The 26,576-nt window shown below is 42.4% G+C and overlaps 2 protein-coding genes and 2 long non-coding RNA genes across 8 annotated transcripts in view; 2 read left to right on the top strand and 2 right to left on the bottom strand.

Annotated features, from left to right (window-relative positions):
- The window catches only part of LOC116231480 (uncharacterized), a 27,466-nt gene extending 10,488 nt beyond the window's left edge, over nucleotides 1-16,978 (bottom strand). Inside the window, exons 1-4 of one of the 2 annotated variants that reach the window (XR_016468876.1) lie at nucleotides 16,566-16,978; nucleotides 12,955-13,088; nucleotides 10,011-10,131; nucleotides 9,393-9,519 (exon numbers count right to left, since the gene is read on the bottom strand). This is a non-coding gene — a long non-coding RNA (uncharacterized LOC116231480). The remainder of the gene's footprint in view (nucleotides 1-9,392; nucleotides 9,520-10,010; nucleotides 10,132-12,954; nucleotides 13,089-16,565) is intronic. The other variant, XR_004167477.2, reaches the window with a different exon arrangement.
- Nucleotides 481-1,750, top strand: LOC149917116 (uncharacterized). Its single transcript, XM_090145585.1, has one exon. The coding sequence runs from the start codon at nucleotides 674-676 to the stop codon at nucleotides 1,748-1,750; it is 1,077 nt and encodes a 358-aa protein (XP_090001711.1). The 5' UTR covers nucleotides 481-673.
- On the top strand, nucleotides 16,903-26,576 carry LOC149917115 (uncharacterized). The gene is made up of 3 exons (XR_016468877.1): nucleotides 16,903-16,987; nucleotides 21,353-21,439; nucleotides 26,356-26,576. It is a non-coding gene; the product is annotated as an uncharacterized LOC149917115 (long non-coding RNA).
- The window catches only part of WDR11 (WD repeat domain 11), a 34,977-nt gene continuing 28,558 nt past the window's right edge, over nucleotides 20,158-26,576 (bottom strand). For 3 of the 4 annotated variants that reach the window (XM_090145583.1, XM_031597382.2, XM_090145584.1), the window contains exons 25-29: nucleotides 25,317-25,482; nucleotides 24,982-25,079; nucleotides 23,724-23,869; nucleotides 23,280-23,359; nucleotides 20,158-22,343 (exon numbers count right to left, since the gene is read on the bottom strand). In XM_090145583.1, coding sequence (XP_090001709.1) covers nucleotides 22,177-22,343; nucleotides 23,280-23,359; nucleotides 23,724-23,869; nucleotides 24,982-25,079; nucleotides 25,317-25,482 — 657 coding nt within the window. In that variant the 3' untranslated portion in view covers nucleotides 20,158-22,176. The remainder of the gene's footprint in view (nucleotides 22,344-23,279; nucleotides 23,360-23,723; nucleotides 23,870-24,981; nucleotides 25,080-25,316; nucleotides 25,483-26,576) is intronic. The other variant, XM_031597380.2, reaches the window with a different exon arrangement.

The following is a 26,576-nucleotide window of genomic DNA, read 5'->3' as shown; positions in this document are numbered from 1 at the left end:
ATGTCCTTTATTGTCCTCCAGTCTTCTAGGCAGGAGATCACAGGAGATCATGTTTCAAACAGTGTTGTCCCAAGTCTGGGAAGAAGTGAGCAATGGGACTCTCACTGCTGTAGGAAGGTAGTTCTCAGAACCACAGGAGATAGTCCTGGGCTCAATAATGAATGACAACCAGCACAGGCACAGCACTTCTAGTTCGCAGGTAAGACTGCGCTGGGGAAGGGATCTATAGCAAAGAAGCCGACGAAAAAGCTCTTTTTAGGGCTGGTTTTGAAGGCAGCAAAAAGCACGTGGTCGGCGCCGGGAGCTGGCAGCTTGTGGGCGGGCTGCTGAGGCAGCAGGGGTGGAGCTGGCCCAAATCGCGGTATAATTTAAACAGCTGGCCCTTATCTCTTGTACCTGACCTTGACTGCTCATTGGGAATTTAAAAGCAGCTCTTGGGAGGGCAGGAGCTGGCTCCTGCCCACATATCGCTCCAGGTGAGAACGAGGTGTTACCCGCCTTTGACACCGGAGAGGGTGGTCAGAGTGTGAACGCAGCCCACACTGCTCATACATTACTGCAGTAGCTGGTGTGGGAGTTGTGACTTGTGGCAGGACACATCAGTGCCTTGTCCTTGTCTTTGTTCAGGTGATCAGCTCTCCTACTGACAGACCTCGAGACCGCAGGTTCAAACATGGTCTCTACCAGGCGGCGGGCTTCCCCCAAGAGGACTGTGGCGACCCAGACAGAGGGCCTGCCAAGAAATGTAGCAGTTCAGGTCTCTGGCTGTAGGGAGTGCCTGAGCCTGCTGCTGCCAGGGGAGAATGGGAAGGATGCCACTTGTGCAAGGTGCGAGCAGGTGGACGAGCTTCTCAGCCTGGTGGTGGAGCTTAGGGAGGAGGTAGGGAGATTAAGAGCCATCAGAGAGTGCGAGCGGGAGATAGACTGGTGGTGTGACTCTCTGCGTGAAAGACAGAGAGATTGCACCCCCCAAACAGCAGTGGACCCTCTCCCTTGCCACGATCGAAATGAGAGAGCTAATTTGAGGGCAGAGGAGGAATGGCATCAGGTCCCAGCTCGGCGATGCGGGCGACCCCCATCCCGACCTACCTCGGTTCCCCAGGTGCCTCTATGTAATAGGTTTGAAGCCCTGAAACTGGAGGGTGCGGTGGTTGAGGGTGAAGTGGGAGAACTGCCTCCAAGTGTTCCCAAGAGGAGGCATCCAGCTCCACGCTTAATAACTGCCTCCTCCAGAAAAGAAAGGAGGGTAATAGTCATAGGAGACTCCCTTCTAGAAGGAACAGAAGGCCCAATATGTCGGCCTGCCCCCACCCGCAGGGAAGTGTGCTGCCTCCCTGGGGCCCGAGTCAGGGATATTTCCAGGAAACTTCCTAGTTTGATTCGCAACTCCGATTATTATCCCTTATTGATAGTCCAGGCTGGCAGTGATGAGGTCACTGACGGAAGCCTGAGAACTATGAAAAATGACTTCAGGAGACTGGGGAGGTTAGTTGAAGGTACAGGCGTACAGGTAGTATTTGCCTGTATTCCTACAGTGGCAGGGAAGGACGCTGAGACGACCAGAAGAACACACCTTATAAACACATGGCTGAAAGGATGGTGCAAAAGTAAGAATTTTGGGTTCTTTGATCATGGGGCGGTCTACTCGGCTCCTGGCCTGGGGTCTGCTGATGGGTCTCACCTGTCTCGAAGGGGGAAACGGATCCTTGCCCAAGAGCTGGCAGGACTTGTAGAGAGGGCTTTAAACTAGATATGAAGGGGGTAGGGGATAAAACCAGGCCTGCTAGAGATGAGCCTGGGGGAGCGGCAATGGGATTAGGGATGAGGCGAGGGGCTCGGCTGAAGTGCATCTACACCAATGCACGCAGCATGGGCAACAAACAAGAAGAGTTGGAAGCCATGGTGCGGCAGGCAAACTATGACCTAGTCGCCATTACGGAAACATGGTGGGACTGCTCCCATGACTGGAGTGCTGCAATGGATGGCTACAAGCTCTTCAGGAAGGATAGGCAAGAAAGAAGGGGTGGTGGTGTGGCTCTGTATGTTAGGGAGTGTTTTGATGTTACTGAGCTTGTGGCTGGGGATGATAAGGTTGAATCCCTATGGGTAAAGATCAGGGGAAGGGCTGACAAGGCAGATGTATTGGTGGGTGTCTGCTATAGACCGCCGAACCAGGATGAGGAGACAGATGAGGTGTTCTATGAGCAGCTGGCAGAAGCTGCGAGGTCGCCAGCCCTTGTCCTCATGGGGGACTTCAACTTCCCTGACATATGCTGGGAATTCAACGCAGCGCAGAAGAAGCAGTCTAGGAGGTTTCTGGAGTGTATAGAGGATAACTTTCTGATGCAGCTGGTGAGAGAGCCTACGAGAGGAGCTGCCCCGCTAGACCTGCTGTTCACAAACAGAGAAGGTCTGGTGGAAGATGTGGAGGTTGGGGGCTGTCTTGGACAGAGTGACCATGAGATGGTAGAGTTCTCAATTCTTGGTGGAGCCAGGAGGAAGAACAGCAAAACTGTTACCTTGGACTTCCGGAGGGCGGACTTTGAACTGTTTAGAAGACTAGTAGGGGGAGTCCCCTGGGATTCAGTCTTAGAGGGTAAAGGGGTCCAAGACAACTGGTTGCTCTTCAAGAAGGTAGTCTTACAGGCGCAGGAGCGGGCTGTCCCCCTGAGCTGCAAAATGAGCCGGCGGGGAAGGAGACCGGCGTGGATGAATAAGCAACTATTCTTGAAGCTCCGGGAGAAAAAGAGAATCTACCTCCTGTGGAAGAAGGGACGGGCAACTCAGAAAGAATACAGAGAAGTTGTTAAGATATGCAGGGAATGTGACTACTGAGGATAAAGAAAAGGCAGAGGTCCTGAATGCCTTCTTTACGTCTGTCTTTAAAGGTCAGACCAGTTATCCTCAGGATATTCCACTTTTCGACCAGGTGGTCTCGGCTGGAGACCAGACTAAACCACCCATGATTCAGAAGGAAACGGTCAGAGACCTTCTACTCCAACTGGACTGTCACAAGTCCATGGGGCCGGATGAGATTCACCCGAGAGTGCTGAGGGAACTGGCGGAGGTGATAGCCGAGCCGCTTTCCATCATCTATCAGCGCTCCTTGTTGACTGGTGAGGTACCAGAAGACTGGAGGCTTGCCAATGTGACTCCCATCTACAAGAAGGGCTGTAAGGAGGACCCGGGGAACTACAGGCCTGTTAGCCTGACCTCGGTGCCAGGGAAGGTTATGGAGCAGATTGTCTTGAGCGAGATCACGCGGCAAGTGCGGGACAACTGGAGCATCAGGTCTAGCCAGCATGGGTTCACGAAGGGTAGGTCCTGCTTGACCAACCTGATCTCCTTCTATGATCTAGTGACCCGCCTGGTGGATGAGGGAAAGGCTGTTGATGTAGTCTACCTAGACTTCAGCAAGGCCTTTGACACTGTCTCCCACAGTATTCTCCTGCAGAAGCTGGCAGCCCGTGGCTTGGACAGGTACACTCTTGGCTGGGTAAGGAACTGGCTGGAGGGTCGAGCCCAGAGAGTGGTGGTCAATGGAGCTAAATCCAGCTGGCGACCGGTCACGAGTGGTGTTCCCCAGGGGTCGGTGCTGGGGCCTGTCCTTTTCAATATTTTTATTGATGACCTGGATGAGGGCATTGAGTGCACCCTCAGTAAGTTTGCAGATGACACCAAGTTGGCTGGAAGTGTCGATCTGCCTGGGGGTAGCGAGGCCCTACAGAGAGATCTGGACAGGCTGGAGAGCTGGGCTGAAGCCAATGGGATGAGGTTTAATAAGACCAAATGCCGGGTTCTACACTTTGGCCACAGCAACCCCAAGCAACGCTACAGGCTTGGGGTGGAATGGCTTGAAGACTGTGTAGAGGAAATGGACCTGGGGGTGTTGGTTGACGCTCGGCTAAACATGAGCCAGCAGTGTGCCCGGGTGGCCAAGAAGGCCAATGGCATTCTGGCTTGTATCAGAAGCAGTGTGACCAGCAGGAGTAGGGAAGTAATTGTTCCCCTGTACTCAGCTCTGGTGAGGCCGCACCTTGAGTATTGTGTCCAGTTCTGGGCCCCTCACTGCAAGAAAGACATTGAGGCCCTGGAGCGTGTTCAAAGAAGGGCAACAAAGCTGGTGAGGGGTCTGGAGCACAGGCCTTATGAGGAGCGGCTGAGGGAGCTGGGATTGTTCAGTCTGGAGAAGAGGAGGCTCAGGGGAGACCTTATTGCTCTCTATAACTACCTGAAGGGAGGTTGTAACGAGCTGGGGGTCGGCCTCTTCTCTCGTGTAACTGGTGATAGGACTAGAGGGAATGGTTTCAAGCTTCGCCAGGGAAGATTCAGGCTGGATATTAGGAAATACTACTTCTCTGAAAGGGTGGTCAGGCACTGGAATGGGCTGCCCAGGGAGGTGGTGGAGTCACCGACCCTGGAGGTGTTCAAAGAACATTTGGATGTTGTGTTGAGGGATATGGTTTAATGAGAACCATTGGTGACAGGTGGATGGTTGGACTGGATGATCTTATAGGTCTTTTCCAACCTTAGTGATTCTGTGATTCTGTGATTCTGTGAATCTCAGAGCAGAAACATCTGCAACATATCCCACCCTGGCAGGGAAATGGAGCTGGTGACCTAGCAATCTTTTCCACCTCTAACTTCTGTGTCTTTATGAATTGTCAGTCACACCTAGGTGTGATATCGCTATAAAACCCCAGTCACGTAAGAGAGCTGGCAGAAAGCTTTGGCTGTGCAGCTCTGTGGTTTTATGCTTAGCTGTGTCCTAAATACTGAAAGAACGAAGTAGACTTTCAAGCATCAGTGCTGACAGTTGCTTTCAGAGATGTTCAAACAAACAAAATCCAGTCACATAGACAGCAAAACCAGCTGCAGCACAAACGTGACTTTTTCTTTTAAAAAGAAAGCCATCACTATCCAAACACCACCTGGGGTGTGGAGTGACTGATGCAGCTCTTTTTCAAGAGGTTGGCAAGGGCCTCTTTATAGACTCGTAAAACCATAGAAGCATTTTGGTTGGAAAAGACCTTCAAGATCATCAGAGTCCAACTGTCAACCTCGCCTACCAAGTGCCACCATCAAACCATGTCCCTTAGCTGCAGAACAGCCCCAGAGCAAACATGAGCCCAGTGCCAACTCTATACTTGGGTCAATGGCAGTGATTGACTATGGATTATGGTGACATCTGCCTGATTGCTGTCATCTTAACACTGGGGCAGAGTTCAGTCTTCAGTACATTTTTCTATACGGTATGTTGCAATCGGAAAGTTTCTTCTTCTCTTCCTCCAAAGTCCTGCAACTGGAGAGGAAAACATAGGAAACAGTGTCTTCAAATCATACGCCTATTCTTCATCTCGCTGTATAATCATCACAAAAATTTGGTGCTGAGCTGTGATCTGTGTTTTGTCTGGAGTTTGGAAGTGGTTTTAATGATTTAAATCATGGTGAAGAACAGGGCCACTCAAAATGTAGAGCTGGAAAGCAGAACCGCTTCAGCATCTGAAGTATTTTAAAGCAGATTTTGGTCCAGGTCCTGCTCCACTGTGTCCTCATGTTGGGAAAGTATATTCAGAGCTGACATGGCTTTACATGGCTTTCCCAGGTGTTTTCTACTGGGACAAAGTGCAGAGAGTGCAGTTAATCATGAGTGCATTCAAGTGTCCTAAGGTCTTTGGGTGAAAGCTGTTAGAGACATTGAAAAAGTGTTTAATAATCACAGCCCCATGTCCTCAGCCTAGGCTTTTTGGGTTCACAAAAGTTCAAACACCTTTTAAGAAATTTAGGCCAAAATGTAAGCAGGCCAGAGCCATACGGCAGTTCTAATTGCACCGGGTTCAGCGCTTTGCTGAACCATTTTCAGGATCATGACTACTTGGTAAGATGCATGCTGAGTGTTGCTGCTTTTATAAACCACAGCAGGCTCAAAGGTACTGTGTGCAGTTTCCTATAGTTGACGTAAAAATATATACTTTCTTTTTTTTCCCCAACTGTCTCACTTTTACACAGTTTCAATTGGAAGTGCATATAACAATAATCCCCAAGATGATTCGACATTGGGTCTTTCAACCGACTGTCAACACATCCTGTTCTTCCTCTTTTGCAATATGCGTCCCTAAAAACAAACCGGACACATAAGGTACCTGTTTTTTTCAGCAAAAATATGACTCATGGATGAGAGTAAAAAAAAAAAAACCACAAGTTTTGTAACAACTATGAAAGCTGCAATCCTAGCTAAAAGAAATATAGATTTTTCCCTGCTCTCTATTTTCCTGTCTTTCCGTTGGTTCCTCAGACCATCTTTAGGGATAGTATTGTGGCACGTATACACTGAATTCCATGCAGCAGGCTGTTACTGTGCTAGTGCTCTGTATGGAGTGCTGTGGCATAGCAAGGGAGATGTGAAACTCACTAAAAAAAAAAAAAGGAATATTTTTTTTTTCCAAAAGAAAGGATTTCTATTTCTATTTCCCATAAAGAGAATCAACTGGAGAGCTGCCTTATGTTAATTTGATTCTTAGAAAAAGGATAAAATCACTACAAATGAAACAATCTCACCTCCTGTAACAATTTCCTGCTTTGTTTTGCCCTTTTCCCTAGCTTAAGTCTATATCTGTGATTATGTAAAAACCTTGCAGAGGATTTTACTGCCTCTTGTTGTACTGGCTGAGAGCTACCCAAACCATCCATAGATGGAAGAAGAAGGGTTTATCTGCAACTTTTGGAGTAGTTAGAAAGAAGATAGATAAGCAAACTTCTTAGTTCTCTAAGAAGTAGAAATTAAGAGCAAAAGGAGTAGTACCATAGGGAAACCAACACCCACATGAGGCTCAGTGTTCTCTCCTGCATTTAAATGCATAAGCGCTTGCAAGTATCATAGCTATGCACTATTTTGAACTGAATTGCACACTATTTTACACCAACTGCACATGTTTCTGGTATCTCTTTAGTGCGACAAGCTCCTTAGCACAACACTGAGCAGTACCTCAGTGCTGTTTTTTTTGCCACAAACCAATCAAGTACTGAGAAGTTAATCATTAGCCGGCCAGTTGTGCATGCAGACAGACTCCCTTCTTTGTCTTACGGTGTTATTAAATGCCTTCTCCTTTGAAATGCAGCATAAAAGTGATAGATGCCCTTTCTTTACAAGTCAGCCATCCAGGCAAGCGATGTTTTATATAAGTTCAGCCAACAAGAGCCCTCCTTGTTTAAATATAGAAGCATAGGGCAGATAAGGCTGAGCAAACCACTGCTGCCATGAGCCCGGGCTGCAGATAGGGGCTGGGGGCAGAGCTCACTGCTGCACCAGATTTCACCCAAGAAATATGGGGTGGGGACAGGATACAATGTGAAAAACAAATTAGGATGAGGCCAAATGGCCATGTATATTTGCAGTAGCACAATGGAAAGCTGTTGGCATTTCCTAAGGATGTTTCATCGTTTTGAAGGGCAGTTTGGCGTGGATGCTGCCATGAAAACACACAGTTGTACACAGCAGATGAATGAACAGGGAGATGAAGGAGCAGGACTGAGCGAGACAGCACAAAGTTCCCCCTCCCAAACCACTGAGCATTTTCTCCCAGCAGCAGTGCTTCCCTACGTTTTTGCTAACTGGCTTTTACAAGGTGAAACTGGTGCTCAGGAGAATAATGCTCACTTTGTTTGCCCCTGGTGGAAACACTAGGCTGTCAAGGCAGGGCTCAGCTAATGTATAATCTATATTTACATGTCAAAAAAACCCACCCTTATTTAGGCTTTTGATTTATAATCCCCAGTTTTCATAAAAGTCACTCATTCCCAGTGAAAGAATGCAGAGTAGATTTATAGGATCTGTATTATGCCTTAAATCTTAATGGCATTTCTAAAGCACTTTTATGAGTCATCCTAAGAAATGCTTTCCCTCTATTTCCAAGACATTGTTGTGTAAAAACAGATCCAAATCTTTACCTTAAAAACAAGATTATTTTAGCCAACCATGCTTGCATCAACTCCACTGCAATGCTGAACACTCTGTCTGCAATGTCCTTATAAGCCCCTATTTCCAAGGGTTCACAGCTTGAATGTAAAACACACTTTGTACTAAAGTTTGTCTGATCAGATCTTTAACCTACGTGAGTAGTGAATTTGTTTTCACCATTATAGCCAAAATAAAATAAATCTTTAGAGGTAGCTGTAGGAAAGAGGTGGTGAAGCACTGGAACAGGTTGCCCAAGGAGGCTGTGGATGCCCCATCCCTGGAGGCATTCAAGGCCAGGCTGGATGTGGCTCTGGGCAGCCTGGGCTGCTGGTTGGTGACCCTGCACATAGCAGGGGGTTGAAACCAGGTGATCATTGTGGTCCTTTTCAACCCAGGCCATTCTGTGATTCTATGATAAAGGGCCTGATGCTGAGCCCTGCCCCTGTCCCTCATACCAGGTTCTTTGCTTTGAGAGTTCTACTTGAAATACACAAGGCTTAGGTTCAATCAGAAGCAGCACCATCTGATTCCAAGTACATTAATCTCATGCACACATACAGAAGTGCTGGCTGGGCATTAACAGAGCAACGCCAACTCTTAAACTGCTCTCTGTAGAGCCAATATGCTTTAGATGGAAATTTAAATGTGTTTTGAAGAAGTGAAGAGTTGAGTATCATAACACGGAATGGTACAGAAGCAATTTCTTAAACATTTTTTTTTAGGAAGCCAAGCAGCAACTAGTTCATGCAAATATCTTATTGCAAACCATAAATACATATGCTCACTGATGAGATGTTTCAGCAGGACTATTCCTGATGCCAAGTGCACCATGTAGGAGATGATGTATCCGCAGAAACGAGGTCCTCAGTGAGTGATGAATTGCATAGATCTTTGTAAAGCATCTATCCCCTTGTTAACAAACGTGTTGCATCTTTTGGGAGAGGCCAAGAGAGCTGACTCCAAATGACAGAAACAACAGTGATGGGGTCCAAAGGAGTAGCACCAAAGTCTTGTGAGCACACACCTGGCTGACTCCCCTTTGCCTTTGGCTCTGTATTCATGGCTTCACATCTCATCACCCATTGCTGTTGCTGAAGCTGTCTCTGCACAGAAATCTCAAGGGCCTGGCAGCACAATCTTGGGAGAAGTGGGAGCTGAGGAGGCAAGGGAGAGCCAGTCACCCACCTCTGTGCTGATGCAGTAGCCATCAGTCCACCATGGAAAATCACAGAATCACAGAATGGCCAGGGTTGGAAGGGACCTCAAGGATCATGAATCTCCAACCTGCCACATGCAGGGCCACCAACCTCCCCATTTAATAATAGACCAGTTAATACTAGACCAGGGCTGCCCAGGGCCCCATCCAATCTGGCCTTGAACGCCTCCAGGGACGGGGCATCCACAGCCTCTCTGTGCAGCTGTTCCAGCACCTCACCACTCTCTCTGTAAGGCAACAGCAGATTCTGAATGAAGTTGTCCAAACTAGAGCAGATGCAGTGATGGTCCAGAAGGAGGCAAGAGCTCCATGGGGGTGACCAGGCACCGCACACTTGTTTCAGAACCTGGAAAATATACAAGACACAAAAACAAGATCTCCGTATCAATGTTTCTGGCATAGCTCTGTAAATTCTGCCTAAATGTCATTTTAGTTATGTAATTTTTGTCACAGGAGTCTTCCAAATAACTTTTTTTTTGGAAATAGAAATGTGAACATATCAGAATCCATGTCATAATTCAGGCTAACCTTCCGTATTTTATTTCACTTTTTTATCCTGAGATTTTAGTGCTTTCTTTATGATGAAAGAAATTGAAAAGGTTTGATTTTTGTTTTCTTTTTTGTTTGTTTTTAATGGTGTTCTGAACAAGCTCAAAATGAATGGGAAATACTTGTGTTCCACACAGCATTACTGTATGCTATGTATCAGATACCACCAATAGAGAAAGACAACCTGGGAACAGCAAACACTTCCAGTGAATTATAAATATGCTTTTGAGTAAGCTGAATCTCATTTCAAAACGCTCAGAATATTATCCCACTAAATCAAGTATTTACCGTGGATCCAGTCCTGCAGCCTCCATTCATGTGAACAGTCCCATCCATAGTAAGAGGACAGCAGAGGTAAAGGCCATTCCTGAGCACACATTTTCAGAATCCGCTGTTCTTTCCTTACATGCTTTAAAATCAAAATTTTACATTTACAATCACATTTTCTGTGGCAAAGAGTTTTTCAAACAGTCTCCATTTCCCATCTGGTTAATCTTTGCAGATAAGATCCGTCGTAAACACAGGCATTACTTTTTGGCAAACATTTGGATTTTTCTCAACAGTTTTTCTTCGAGTCAGAAAACGAAATCATTATTTTAATGTCAACGTGTAAGCAACAATAAAAGTCTTCAAACTATACCATTACATTTGATCCTTTGTATTAAAAAATACCTCTTCAAAGAATTTCTTAATCAGCAGCCATAAGGCCTAGAGACTTGTAGGTGTTAATATTCCTGCCATGTTTTGCATTCATACATACATACATGTCACTCCTAAGGCCACAGAAGAGGTCAGCATCAACAAGCAAAGAAACTTTGAATTTCTACCTCCCATATTTCCACCAATAAATAGATACTGATATTTGTATATAATCTGTTAGGATAAATTCTAAAGGAAGAAAGAAAGAGAGAAAAGGAAGGAGGGAAAACAATCCCCAGGGGTTTATCAACAGAACTCAAATTGCTTCCAGGCATCCAACGTCAATAGTATACACATACTTATACAGGTACTGACACGAGACATGATTATTCAGTATTCAGAGTTCTTGGCTTTGGTCAGCCAAACAGTTAAACAAGTGCTGAAATTGGAGTGTGTGAGGAGCCCTAGTGAAACATCAGATGACTGCCTGCCAACCACTTCAAGCTCTGCATACTGCTACTGCAGAGCGTGCTTTTGCTGCCGTTCAGCTATTTTCAATGTTTGAAGTTAAAACACACATTGAGTACAATTTCAGTTCTTTGTTACTCCACTGCAGCATGGGAGGTGAAAAAAACCTCAAAATTCTCCACTGCTATCCCCGGTGCAGATCAGACAGTGATGTCTATGGCCAAGACTGAAACTCACAGCAGGTAACCCAGGGGAAGTGCGTGTTTACAGCCTCTAAAACCCCAATTTGCAATGGCGAAGGCAACCAAAGTCCTTAGGAAAGCTCCTGGAGTTTAGACACAGACAAGACTGCAGAAGCTCCATCTTGCACTACAACTCAGCTACTCTTTTATTCCAACCTATGCATCCCAATGGATCAAACAGGCAGCAGCAAAGCACCCTCCAGGTAAAACCCCCTATGAAATACTGCAAAGCAAGAATTCCTGTCTGCTGTCTTCACCAATGGTCCAGCCAACTACTCGCTTTACCTTCCAGAAGTACTTATTATTAAATAGGTCCATCAGAAGAGGTTGGATAAATCCTCTCCCAAAACAGGGAGCCATCCAGTGACAAAGCACTGCATCCAAAGACAGATGGTGGAGGGCCACATCATCTCACAGAAACGGAGGAGTGTCAAAGGCCACTGTTCTTACATTTATCTCATCATGACAAATAACCAGAGTCAAGTGCCATAACATGCCAGTACCGAAGCTTTTCCTCATAAGGTCAGAGGAGCAGGCTGCCCCAGAGGCTGTGCTGTCTCCACCCTGAGAGTTTTCAACACCAGACCGCACAAAACCCAGCTGCAGTTTCCAAATGACCATTGTAATGAAATATTGTATTTTCAAATGCATATTTTATAGAAGCAGGAAATGTTTTTCACCTTCGTTCTTTCCACTAGCTCAGGAACATGCTTTTTCCCTCTTAGCAAAAGCTTTTAGCAGTTGAGATGTATAATCTGCGTGGAGGAGTTTATGGCTGTGCACGGCACAACGCCTGGATGTCAGCTGAGACTCAAAAAGCAATGTCTTTTCAGCTGCACTAGAAGATGTGTTTGATAAAGACAGTGAGCATATTTAATGCAGATAGAAAATTGTACTGTGGGAGGCTGTGAGAAGCCAGCCTTACTCTGTTGCCCTTGGACAAACAACCCATGCTGTTCTTAGCAAGTGTGTGTCTTTAAAAAAGCCTCGTCTGGTGTAGGTTACAAAATTTGCTCTGGCATTTTTTATTTTTTACTTTAGGGCGCCAAATGACAAAGATATTATCACACATCATGTTGGTTTGGCTCTGAGATTTGATATGTGTCTTGTTCTTAGTCTAGCCTTTTCTTCTTTGTCACACTTACGCTATCCAACTGGAGACTGTTCATCAACCTCAATAGACATGTCTACATGCTGATTCACTAAGTCACATATATTTGTAAATGTATTAGCTGGCAGCTAAGAAGTTTTTCTTGATCACAAAGAGCTGAACACTCTCCTAGCAGAGATAATTAGCATGGACAAGTAGGGGCAGGCTATCAGCTACAGACACTGAAATGCATATTACTTGTTGAAGCACGAGTTACTCTTGCTCTTGGATTACATTATCTCATACATTCCTCTCTTGAAAGCTTCCTTTTATTAAGTATATACCATGTATGCCTTAAAGCTAGCACTCCCTTTTTGGCTTGATCCAGTTTGGAGTATGGATAAACCACTTCAGAGAAAACGTCTGGAGATGATGAGAATAGTATTGGCTAATGCCTTGCGCTCCCGACCTTCACTTCATATCCCTGTGCTGGCTCAAAGTCTGTTGATCTGGTTACAGGATCACAAGCAGATGTTGCCAAAGTCTTTTCTGATTTACTGAGTCAGCAACTCAAGGTGTAATAGGGTTTAAGCCTGAGACTCCATCCCAGCTGCTGAAGGAAATGAGGGGAGAAAGAGGCCAGAAAGGGGAACTTCAGTGAGGAATGACAAGAAAACAGGACTTCTGAAGAGTCATTACATTTAGAAAACCAAATGTTATCTGGGAATTCCCACCCTTCCCCCCACAAAAAATTATGCAACTGGGAAGCAAAAACTTCAGGCCATGTACTCACATGGTGGTCAGGTGCTCACTGGAACATGGGACTGCTGGGCTGCCCATTTGGCTTTGGTGTCTTCACCTGACTGAGTTGCAATCCTAAACAAGACAGTCTCATCATAAGTTCTGCTTTTGGAATCAGATGCATTGCTATGAAAAAAAAAAAAAAATCAGCCCAAAGACCTGCATTGTCTTATCAAAATGAAATATTTTTTTCAGCTTTCACCTGCTGACCTGCCCACTCCAGCTGAGGGTTTCAGGAGAGAAGGCTTTCCCTGGACCATGAGATCCAACAAACACCTCTCAACAGAAATAAAGGCTCATGGACTGATCAGAAGTTACAAATTATTTCCAGTATATAATGTAAAAGGTATTAACTTATACTGAATCATGAACTGAGCTTACATTTCACCACTGATACCCATTAGAAAGATAACAGGTCACGTTATTCGTTATGTCTTGAAAGACCATCAGAATTGCTGCTAAGGACAGGCTGGAGTGATAACTTTCTATCAATTATTCTGCTTTGGGCAGATAACACAGCTGATCTCACACAAAACTGTTTGATGAGAGTCTTTACTGAAAGAATCACTGCTGTGGGAAGTTCAGAAATGATTTTCAGGAGCTGAAATACAATCAGAATGGAAATCTCAGCTCAACTCTGAGGCCGACAAGGGTAAAATGACACCTTCCTGAGGGCACATCTAAGTGGGGACAAACCAGCAACCCTTTGGCATAACTCAAACGCAGTGCTCCAGGGGGGAGGCTTCCACACCTCACTGTGCCTATGGAACGTGGGCAGCGAGCCAATGGGGCCTGGGGAGAAGGGTGAATGGCACAGCTCCTCCAGCCCAAAGCTGTCCAGCCCCACTCGGGTGGGACCTGGCTGATGCCCAGCATCCCTCTGTTGGATCCGACACACAGAGATGCCCTTGGCTGCTCTCTGATGAATGGCGAGGAGATGAAGCCAGGCTGATTCAAGCTGGAAACACAGCATTTTTATTTTTTTTTATTACGTATTTATTTTTTTATTTTTAGCAGAAGCTGTGATTTTAAATAAGGATCTCAATCTGCACTGGGTATCTTCCTAAAAGATGAACCTCCTGCAACTGTGGGGCAGATGCAGAAATACTGCGACCTTAAGAATTTATTTATCTCAAATATGAACTTCATTTCCATTGTATCCCACTGTCCAGAGATGTCAGAGATCAGTTTAATTGCATCGACTGTCAAGACTCCCTGGGAATTGTGTTGCTTTTTTTCTATCTCTCTCAGACAGAATCCATCTTCATATTGAATAATTACTGCCAGAGCTGAATCAGAAGCTGCCAAAGTTGCAGGAAAGAATCCAACATTTTTCTACAAAGATTCAAAGCAAATATGAATTCCCTTTCCTTTTTCCTTTCCCTTCCCTTCCACCACAACCCTTTTCACTTCAATCCCTTTGAATAACTTACCATGAATGAATTTAGTGAGGGAATGGTACACAAGAAATCTTTGGGCAAATCCTCAGCTGTTTCAATTGGCTGCAGTAAAGCTACACTCAGTTACATCCTGAAGATGCACCACAGTGGATGTGAAAAGCTCTCTTGGAGATTATTCACCTCGTATGAATGCAACTGTTCCCATCAGCTATCTCAGCTTAAAGATTTTGGTTATTGAGTCAGGGGACAGAACAATGGTATGGGATTGAGCCCAAGCAATTAACTCTTCCCTCAACTTTATTACTGAATCCTGAAGTGGAATCCCACAGAGAACCTGTAACAATCTTATTCAGATCAAAGCCCCCACTTTTTAAATAATGAGAAGTTTGGAAAACAAAATCAAAGAGCAGCCTATGATTCACACGCAGAAATTTTATAAAAACCACAAAATCAAAAGGCCCTTAATTGAGGCCTTTCAACCCGACCAAGTATTCATTCCGAGATAATTACTGCCATAAAACCCTCTGCCACAGAGACACCGACTAGAAAAGCTTTGAATTGTACACAGAACTTAAGGAAAAAGGTGGCTGGGATCTAACCCTGCTGAGACCTGAAAAGAAGGAAAAGTTCTGGGGGGAACCAAGCCTTCAGTGCAAGTCATTCCCCTGTAAAAACATGTCATCATTGAGAAGACTCTACAACAAGAAAAGACTGGGGAAGATTTGCCAGGAGCAAACCAGGTACTCTTATAAATAAGAAACAAATAGCACTGTACATCACATGGGTAAAATGCCACGAGTAGCATCAAACATTATCTTGAAGAACAGATGAGTCAACGGCCAGCAATGCAACTAATTAAAGCCAAAATTAAATTGTTTCTAATTCATGGTGCATGAAGAGCTACAATCAAAAAAAAAAAAAAAAAGGGGGGAAGGTCTGCTGTTGGGATTCCAAGCTGCACAACATCAAAACTGTCACCATTCTTTGCTCCAGTCCTGCCTGTTTGGGCACCTCACCAAAGATGAGGGCAACTCTTGGAGCAATGCAGTGCTCAGTCCCTGCTGTAGTCCTGCCTCACAAACAGTGGTTTGGTTTTGTGGTTGTTGTTGGCCAATATCTGAAATGATAGAATTTCCAGACTGGAAGGGATCCACCAGAACCATCAAATCCACTCTCAGTGTACTGATTAAGAAGCTTTAGACTGACCAAAACACTTATGAAGTTCTCCAAAGAGATTACTGATTATTATTGGTAAGGACTTTCGGATGAAATGGCTTTAACATAACTTTTACTAAAAATTCTGTATGACAGAGAGCTATACTCAACAGAAACTATTTTTGTCTATATAGATACACATCACAACGGTTGCATGGTTAGTCAAACATCTCTACAAACAAATGCAATTGTTGAAATTTTGAAATGAAACAATTATGGCCCTCATTTTCTGATCAAGTCAATGATTTATTTTGAAAGTCAGATACGTAGTTAACATACAAAGAGGCACCCCTCCAAATATTATGTTTGGTTCCTATGAAAATATCCTTGTTGTAGTAAGGCCAAAAAGACATGCAATCTTTTCTTTTTTTTTTTTTGCTTTTGCTTTTTTTTTTTTTCCTCCTTTATGATATTACAATCAGTATTCTGCATATTGTTAGGTTATATGGGTAGGTCCTGAGTGATGCAGCCCAGCCCTGTGCCCCAGCTTTGTTGCTGGCTCACAACAGAGGCTGAAAGAAGGAAGTTCATTCCTTAGACCTTTCTGTAAGATGAAAACTAAGAAAAGACTGCATCAGTGAACCCAGGACAGCTTTAGGAAAGAGCTCCCCTGACATCATTCGTTTACATCATCTTTGTTTATGCAAGCAATTTATTACTCTCCTGGGGTGCAACTTCTGTCAGTCTGAGCTGGCTTCAGACTAGATGTGCAAGTGAGAGATTCAGCAATACTCATTGCTCAGAGCATCTCACTGCCTCCTCAAGGTCGTGGGCAAACAAGTGAGCACCACCACAGACAGATGAGGTAAAACTAGGCAACCTGTTCCAGTAGTTGTGAGAGTAATTTCAACGTGGGACTCATCATGGGCTTTCTCATAGAATTCTTCAGCTACCATGGTAGAAAGCTGTCTAGCAAATGAGATGCTTTGTATTAAGTGCAAACTTCCCCATAGCCACCAATCACTGAAAGCTCCAAGGCGATACATACGTGGTCCAAAGAAACCATGTCCTTCGCTGAGCTGGAGGATCAATCTGATTCTCTCTTGATTTGAGCACACAGGGGTGGATTCCTGCTGAACTGCTCTGCATTCAGATCTGTCTCAGGTAGGGCTGGAGGTGTCACTACCTGTCTGCAGGTTGGATGAGAGGCAGCTCCGGCTGGGTTCTCTCCATGGTGTCTCCATGACACCATGTAGCCAGGAGACACACAGCAGGGTGCAAGAGTTAGGAAGCTATATAAACAACAACAACAATATTCATAATAGATTGATTAAGGATATCTGTTGTTCAAAACAGGCGGCCACTTGTGCTTCCAATGCTTTTTGCTTACATAAAAACGCTCAAATCATACTGAAACTCACAGCCAGCCATTTGCTATGCTCCAGAAATGCCCATTCCAGCAGTGCTGAGGTATGTAAATCTCAAAACTGTCAGAAAGAACTTTTCCTGTTGTAAATTTTCTGTGCTCCTTTCTTCCTCCCACGCACACAAAATCAGCTTCTGTGATCCACAGCGCCTTGCAGGAGCGCTGCCAGCATTATGCCATGGGTTATTGGCATAAGCATCCTCTGATGCTCCAGGTCAGTGCAGAAACACTGCTTTCAACACCTGAACAGAGCACACACTGTGATTTCTGTGCTCAGTATTTTCTAGGAGGCAAAATCTCCCCATTATTGTAAATAATGAATGATTAAGAAAGAGTAGTTCAAAACAGAAATAGACAAAACTAGACTGGGCTACCAGCCACCTGAATGTAGCAGATCAACCTGTCTGCATTAGAGGCAAGGCTTAAAATTGTACTTATCATGCATTTTCAAGCATTTAGTCATCAAGCCAAAGCAGATTTCAAGAGAGGGTTAGATGAGTGCTTAAGCTTAACCCAATCTCCAACTTCTTATCGCGTTATAAGAAACCCGAATGTCCTCAATATCCTCCTTCCCTCCCCGAGCAGCCTGCAGCCAGTCATAAATCACACCGAAATCAGCTTGTCCTGCCTGGCTGGTTCCTTAGGGCTGCCCCACTTCGAGGGCAGAATTAGTGGGAAAACGCAGCACACCCCTTGGAACTCCTGTCGCTGTGAGCGACTGTCCCCATTCCCTGAGCTCTGCTGCCCTCTCCTGCACGAAGTGGAAACTGATGGTTTGAGAAATTCTGGGAGGATTTCAATGAAATACCTCGTTCTTGTGGCTTCCAGATGGGATTTGGTTATGCCCTGAGGAGGGGACAGGAGTTGGAGGATGAGCTGGGAAGGGAAAGTGATGGTGGAATGGAGAGAGGGGAGAGTTAATATAATAGAAAGTAAATATAATAATATTAAAAAACATATACCCAGCCACCAGCCTGTATCTGTGAGGGAGACATCCAGTGAGACAGTATAAAAGTGGGTTAGCTTATCTACACTGCCTACTTACACCACCTCTTGTGCTGGCGGGTTGGAGGCACGCTGCCACAAAACAGTGGAATTTTGGAGAGAAACAAACATAAAACTTCACTGAAAATGAAAACGTGGTGGAATCACAAAGAGAAGAATGCCCTGTGCCCTTAATTCCGTGGTGAGGAATTTGCCTGCAAAGCAGTCAGAAAGAATAAACAGATGATTTCGGTTGGGTTCAAAGAAAGTCTCTTGGCTTTTTGATGAGATGGTTGTGGCATACAATAATAATGTAAAAGCTGTGTGTTAGCCCAGTCCTACTAGGAGTAAAAGCTGCTACCAGAAAATATCACATTCCGGACCGGGCGATCGCTGACAAATCGCCTTCCTGCTCTCCTGGTGTTGGAAGGCTGCTTTTTTCTTGCCATGCATCTCAGCTTGGTTTTAATCAAAACCAGGCATAAGTTGGGAAAGTGGAAAAAGAAAGCAGATGCTGAGGTAAACCGCAGAACAGAGCTGGAAGAAACTGTCATAAAGAAAAGTCTCTTTGGCTTGATAAGTATTCGAGAACTATTTTTCTAAAGGGAAAGGAGAAGGAAAACTTTTTACTTCTTTTTTTTTTTCCAGTTTGAAAAAATAGCTGTGCGTGCCTTCCTTTCCTAAATGTAGGGAAAAGGAAGCATTTTTCTACAGTACTTTTCTTCAGCTCCTATTGACAAGTTGTATAACATAGAAACCAGGAAAAAACCAGTGCTGGTAATTCGCTGGAAAGTCCTCAGACTGGAATTAACACATTTTTGGGGTGACAGGAATTTCAGGTTGTTTCAGCTGCACGGTCACCTGGTGGTTGTTTCTTCCCAACGCACTACAACTTCATTTGCACACACGGGCTGAGGAGACAGCAAAAATAACATTGAAAAGGTCAGAGTTCTCTATTGGAGGAGGCTGGGAGCATTCTGCTAGCTTTGAAACTGGTTCTATCAACAAAAGGAGTCTCTCTTCGTTGTTCAGCACTGCTAAATTTTGCAGGATGGAAATCAGTGTCATCCATTCGAGTTGTCAGTAGGTAGTTTTGTCAGATCTCTCCATTCACTGCCTATAATGAATGCTCGTCAGAAGCAAGGCATGTAGAAAGGGTAAATCGTGTATTTGGGTTCCCCTTTAAAGAAATACAAAGATCCCACCCATTCTGGCTAATTCTGAACTGCAGCTCTGACGCTCAAAGGAAGCAGTCACTACAAAGTACAGTTCTTTGCGGGAAGACAACAAAGCCTCATTTGCTGTTTTGCCAAAATCTGCCCAACCATTAGGAAAGATGAGCTTGAAAAGAACAGAGTTGTGCATATGGCCCAAGAAAACAACTTCGCTGTGTTCAAATCTTCCATCCTGCTTCAAAAACAAAATCAATTTCAGATCTTACCTTTCTGGAAAGTCAAGAATAATCCGCTGTAAAGGTCAATTAGATATTCTATTAAAAGGTGTGTGCCTTTAAAATGGAACAGGGTAAACACAAATACGTGTGAAAATATGACTACTCTTCACATATTATCAGAAAGTCATAAATGGATCAATGGAAGCAATACAACTGTCATGGTATTATCTGAAATCAGGTTCCCCACTAAATGATATTGCTGGGATTAACAGAGCCACAAAGCATGCTTTTAAGTTTCATAGAATCATTAAGGTTGGAAAGATCTCTCAGATCAACAAGTCCAACCATCAACCCATGTCTCTGACCACTCAGAACATGTGACAAATTGAGTAGGCTAAAATTTAAGCACAACCAAGGCAAAGTTACCTTTCTCATCTGATTTTCAGACCCAGTAGAGCAATGTTAGGTCCCTCTTCACTACTGCCTGTGCTGCAGATTCAAACAGCTGATGTACCACGTTCAGCAAACTATACTGCATTCCAGCACTTTCCATACTAAGCAGTGTTGTTACTTTATCAATCACCAGCAATTATGTCCTTAGGCATATTATAGAACACAGGTTTGGACAGGTGATCAAACCCACTCAGTTCTAAACGATCTGTGACTGTCATTGGGACCAGTAGGGAAATTGTGCCTAACACATATGAAAGATGATCACTTCCTCTTCTAAAAGCAGCCATGAGCATCGTTCCAGTCCAGAAGGCAAAATAACAATTACACAATCAGCATTCAATCCAAGTGCAACAGATGACATTTTTGCATTAAATGAAGACACACAGATTTAGAAAGTTTTTTCTTTTATTACTGTGATTGCACTTCTAGCTAAAGAAACTTTTAAATCACTTCTACGCTGTATTTTCATCATAAAAGTTTCATTAGGGAATAAGCACATGGTATTCTGCACCTTCACACTTGAAAGTATAGAGAAACATTCAGTATCAAAAGCCCTTTGCCAGAGACCCAACAACAAACCATTCTGTGTCATCTGCACAAGTCTGAGTGTGCTTACATTAAGTCTCTGGTGTCCCTGTCCCGCACTACTGCTATTGAAGTCAAGCAAAGGAACTCAGGAGTGCTGTTGTAGTCAATGCCAGCCTGAATTCAGCTCACTGATAATGACATTTAACTTTGCTTAATTTTGTTGCTCACCAGCTAATACTTAAGGCAAATTTCATTGTATATTTGTTTTCCCAAGCAAGTATGTAAGTATCATTTGTAAGATGCTGAACATCCTTAGTGATGTACATAAGATATGGGACAATGTACGTAAGATACATTATCTTATCTATATAAAACATTCACTTTTAGAGCAACAAAACATTTTCAACTTGTACAAAAACCATCAGTATTGAAAATTCGAACCTTCAGTGTGTTCTCAGAAATGCTATGCTAGATTTTAATTAAAAGGTTTCATTACCTCTCTTCAACTCTGGAAGCTAGTGCTCCTATAAGAAGGAATATGGAATACGCATTTACAAATCTTCAAGCACAAGAAGAATCAAAGACACAATTACTTTAAGTAGAAAAGTCATGAATTACATTCAGATGGGAAACTTCTTACATGATATGATTCTTCTCACTACTGCATACTGAACTTCAGCAGCTCCAACAACTTCCTTTAAATAATTAACCTTTTCAGCCAAGACTTATTTTCACATGCCACAATCTTCCATTTGCAAATGCAGTCTAACATTAGCATCCACTCTTCAGCTGCAAAATCTCTCAGTCAAACAGTAATAAATAGAAAAAACATTTCTAACATGAGGAACAGTAATGAAAACAAATACATCAACACTAAAATACTGTGGGAAGCTGTTTTGATCCTGCTGAAATACTGGCACAAAAATGAAGAGATGCTTTCAGTAGCATCCCTAAGTATATGGACCACAAGATGTGATATCATATAAAGTAATGAAAAAAAAAACCCAACATCTTTTGCTTTATCCAATGTTCTTTCCACCTCTTAATTCAGGACACACTGAAATACCTTACAAAATAATAACTGTGGAGAGAGCATCCTTCTGAACATTCTGAGGAGCCCACCTTACTGCTTTTTGAGGTAGGATAATTTTCCCATCCTTTGATCCCATTGAACAGTCAAGACAAGGCAGAATTTAAGGTGTGCAGGCAGTGCTCAATTACGAATGACACCAAATATAACAATATCTTCATTGAAAAAGAAGACATGTCATAGGTTTCTGAAATGTCAGGAATCTTTCGTAAATAAATCTGTTAAAGATTCCATTCCAGCCTGGTATGAAAAGGACAACAAATGGAACTCATGTAAAATAACAGTAATTTTAAAGAGAAAAATTGGATTTGAGAAAACAACTTTCCAGGAATGATCTGTGTGTGTTTTGTGATCCGTATTTATTCTTTACATAAATTCATATTTTTATAGTACAGACTGAATCATTTATACATATAAATACAACAGTAGTGAAGAACTATAAAGATTTGATTTTTGGAAGTAAATGGAGTAGGCTCTTATACAGGTACAGAACGCTTTCAGCATTTTGTTAAGTTTGATTTCTGTTTTAGTTGAAAAAGCTGAAAATATTTGTGTATAATTTTATCATAGCCTTTTTTCCTTCTCTCTTGAAAACGAAGACAATTTAAGACTAAACAAAACAGTTCTTAAATTTGCCTCCTCACACATTTAACATTATTTGCTCAAATCACACATGAGCTATTACAGTGATTCAAGAGAAAGTGCATTTTCACACAGTGGAATGTCAATCTGATGGACAATCCAGTTTGACAGAAAAACTCCTCTTAGCAGTAAATATAGAATTGTTACTCTTCTGTCACTTCCATCGCTTCCCCTTTAGGCTGTTTGAGCTCAACCAATAAATCTTTACCAGCTTCTCCTGCTTTTGAGGCAAAGAAAATAGCTCCTTGCCTAAAGCCCAGGAGCTTCAAGCCCCTGGCATAATCTGCATAGACAGCATGGATCAGTTTATGTAAAGGAAGCGTTAAGGAAGACAACATGAAAAGCAAAATGAAAATATAAGAAGCCATTTTCTAAATTCATTCCTTAGCTCTCCCAAGCTGAAAATGCTGAACGTTGCTGCTATATGTTCTAAACCAAAAAACAGAAAAAAATGCTGCTTTAAATTCTACTACTGAATGCATATTACCATTTACCAGGCAATACATGAAGTGCCATATAATAAAACAGACAAATTCCATATAAGCAGAAGCATACACAACAATATCACATTTAAATTTGTGAAACGAAACTGGTAGATCATGTGGTCACCAGTTTGATGTGTCTGACATTACCTCCCATAATGGGACAGTGGCTTTTTTAATTTATAAGGAGTCATCAGTGATGACAGTCAAGTATTATTTACATGTGTATTATAATTTACTGCATATACCTAAATAAGAGTGTTAGAGCAAATGTTCTGCAGTACAGTCTGCCCTTCTGGTCTGATCTTCTTGAACTCTGAACACTTCAGATACATTTTCAGATCACCCTGAATCCTGACCTTTAACTTCACTTGTTTTCACCTTCCCAAAACTGAAACCTTCACACAGCATTTCAGTCACTAGCAGTATGGTTGTCAATAAAGGGTTGTCAAACCACTGACCTTACCATGTAGTCTGAAATAACAACTTCTGAGTTCTGTGAAGAACATTTTATCACCTGTACTTCTATTTTTAACTTTTTATTTGTTTCCCAGCGCCACTGACCTCACAGACTATCAGGAGAAGGAGGTTTTATGTATCTATGCAAATGATTCCTTTATAGTTCTTTCCTCACACCTCCTTCAAGCGCACATCCTGGAAAACAAAAGCAGAATCTTCTATTCCTGTGCAGGCTGGTTAACCTAACGCTGACTCACACAAAACTGTAAATAAGTTGCAAAGACAGGATTTCAGAAAAAGGATATTTGTATCATCATTGACTTCAAATGCCCCATACTTCAGACAAGCTTCAACAAATAAAGCCGCTCTATCAAAGTATCTCATACTGCAAAATGGGGGGAAAAAAAGGAATTATTTGTTAGGACAGGAAAACAGAAAAATATTCAATATTGCATCAAAACAGTGGCAAACAGAATTTCTAAAAGTTTGCATGTAGCTCTGGAGTGGCAGATCTCTTCTGCACTGACAGCTGTGCTGGGCTTCTGAACATCACCAGGGTTAAAACCACAGTGCCACCACTGAGCTGCCACCATGGCATATGTTCACACTCCCACATCACACACACACCCCACAAAACACATGCTGATATAGAAACAAATGTCTAAAATCAAATTGTAGGCCCTCTCCTTCCCCCTTGACTTCTCAGCTGCTGTGTTCATAAAACACAGGTGATGCTGTTTCAGTTTTACCTGTGCAACATTTCTGCAACTTTTGTAAAGCATCCAAGTGACAGGAGGACAAGAATGGCTTTGGACTTCTGGTTGATTTGTGGAGAGCAAAGGTGATCCACCCAACGCTTTAACACATCAGCACACTCCTCTGAGTTCAAGCGAACCTTCAGGAGATGGAAAAATGATTATGAATTCTAACTAAACAGAGCTTTCTTTCACTTCTTCCAGTCCTTGGGAAGAAGGAAAAGCATCTCAAATTACCAATTTTATTTCAAAAAGTCCTTTGAGCAAATACAATTAAAAAAAAAAAAAATAGAATTACACAGATATATCAGAAGTCCACTCAGGTCACTCAATATTTAAATGTGCTTCTTTTCTTTTCTTTTCTTTCTTTTCTTTCTTTTCTTTCTTTTCTTTCTTTTCTTTCTTTTCTTTCTTTTCTTTCTTTTCTTTCTTTTCTTTCTTTTCTTTCTTTTCTTTCTTTTCTTTCTTTTCTTTCTTTTCTTTCTTTTCTTTCTTTTCTTTCTTTTCTTTTCTTTTCTTCTTTAAATAAGACTTTACTAAAACCTCAGGTACTAAGACATTGGGAATGTTTATTCTTTACTGAAGACTGAAGGACAATGCATCATTATTTTTTCTTAAGAAAGAGAATGATCCATTTAGAAAATCTGAGAAAGTCTTTTTCCATACTTTCTGCAGGAGAAACAGACTCACTCAAATATAATCCTCAGTGACTCTTGTTTCCTACACAATTTAATATAGAGTATTAATGCTAAATCTAGTACTTTTACAGGTACATGATTTTATAATGTGTACATACTGAAACCAAAGTTGGTGCTAATGTGGTTGGTGCTAATGTTAAAATCAGCACAAATGCTACATGGAGCTCTGCACTAAATCACTGTCTAGTTATTTATCCACTTCCAGGAATGGGTTTCTGCACTTCACAATGAATTCTCTGCTGTTGTGACTATATATAATTTCATAAATTGAAGTTAGAAAACTCAGTATTCCAACCATTTTTGGGGCCCAATCTTGTCATTTGGATGACTAGGGCAGACCTCAGTAGTCAAAAGGCTGAAAGACCTGTGAGTGCTAGCTAAACACATTGGCTTCTTGTAGCTTAAAACATGGAAAGAACAAATATTATTTTCAGATTGATCCTTCAGTTTTTTTTAACTTTGGAGATCTTAATACTATCACTGTCCTTCATACCTATGTAGGTCATTCACAGCAATTCACAGGTTAGGACAGCAAAAGCAGAGAAACTGCATACCTTTGCAAGCCATGCTGCACGATTCCATTCTCCATAAGTTTGCAAGTAGCGACAAGCATCAGCAGCCTTATCTATCAGACACAGCAACTGAACACCCTCTGGAAAATAAGAAATTAGAATATATAATAGGGGAAAAAAGTGTTACTATACAAAACTGTGAGCAGATCATTCACCACCAGAAAAAAATCTCTATTAAGTATACCTCTTTCCTAGCATTCCTTCATTTTACATATGCTACAGAAAAGGACTCATTCCACTCCCTCTGGCATTAAAAGCATTAATAACAAACAAATTGCTAATTTATAAGCCAACAGAAAATTCAAGTCCCATTTTACCTGAGAGCTTTCCGTTAGCTATCATGTTGGTTGCTACCAGCTTGATGGTGCTTTGAGATGGACCTGATGATGTGACAGTTGTTACCAAGCAAGCTTTGAGTGAATCACAGTAGTAATGTGCATTCTCTGAACTTGTTTCTAACAGCAGCTGTACTGCTCTGTCAGTCTGACAAGAGAAAAACATACAGCTTTGACTTCAAGCCATTCACTCTCAAACAGAAGTCTTTATATCTATCTATCTGTCTATATATTTTTACTCTTTTTAAGATGTGGAACAAGCAACAATGAAAGTTACTCAAAAGCAGACTACAGAGATATGTAGCAGGGTAGTAATGGTTATAGCTTTATTTCAGTACAGCAACCTTAGGACAGCAGTCATCATGCATATAATATTTAACCACAGCCTAAGAGTTCTACTAGGGGCAAAAGAAAAGTTTAATTGAGAATATTTCTTTCCTTGAATCTTAGCAAAGTTATAAAAGGAAGAGAAACACTTAAAATAAGCAGAAGACAAATATAATCGTAGAGATATAAAAAGCAGGATCTGAAGGGTTGATTTAATAACTGGCATTTTGAAACAAAGGAAGAATTCAACCGTTTCAATGTTAGGCACCTCAAGTAAGTAGACAGCCATTGACTCTAGAGTAGCTGCTCAAGAGCTGAACCATGGAGGCTCATACACCAACTACACACACTTGCTTCTGAATGGAATGAACCACCACAGATGGACCACCACTGCCACTTCACTGTAATGAGGTAATGTTTCTGCCATTTTTACATATATTTGCTGCCGTGCTCAAACACAAAGTGGTACAGAAGTCATTTAGATTCAAATTATTCATATCAGGGGCTCAGTAAGCAGCTCTCTACAGTGTTTTACTGCTCAGTACGGACCCATCAGATCAGAGACACTGCAGTGAAAGCTTAGACATACCTATTATTACCTATAATGAGAGTACTGTGTGCAGACTGAGTTAGACCAAAGATACTGTGTTTTTTAGACTTTTGGATAATTCAAAATGTAAATTTTCTTTTCTAGTCCCAGGAATACAAGGAAAGGTTTTTATAAGGATCCCATGAAAATGATACATGCATTATAATACACCATGCAGTCATATGGAGGCTACAGCATAATAACACATTAAGACAGCAGAAAGTATGTAATGGGATGAAACAACATGAGATAAAACAGACATCATCTGAATACGGTAAAAATGTAAAACAGACAGAGAAGAAGGACACAAAATTCAAATATTACCC

Source organism: Phasianus colchicus, chromosome 8 (genome assembly GCF_987193195.1).
Source record: "Phasianus colchicus chromosome 8, bPhaCol1.hap1.1, whole genome shotgun sequence".
In the NCBI taxonomy this organism is placed as follows: domain Eukaryota; kingdom Metazoa; phylum Chordata; class Aves; order Galliformes; family Phasianidae; genus Phasianus; species Phasianus colchicus.
Note: the sequence above shows the minus strand (reverse complement) of the source record. Positions and strands in the feature narration are given on the sequence as shown.

Bases quoted from the DNA above. Each gene is read 5' to 3' on its own strand.
- LOC149917116 (XM_090145585.1), top strand. From the start codon at position 674: ATGGTCTCTACCAGGCGGCGGGCTTCCCCCAAGAGGACTGTGGCGACC.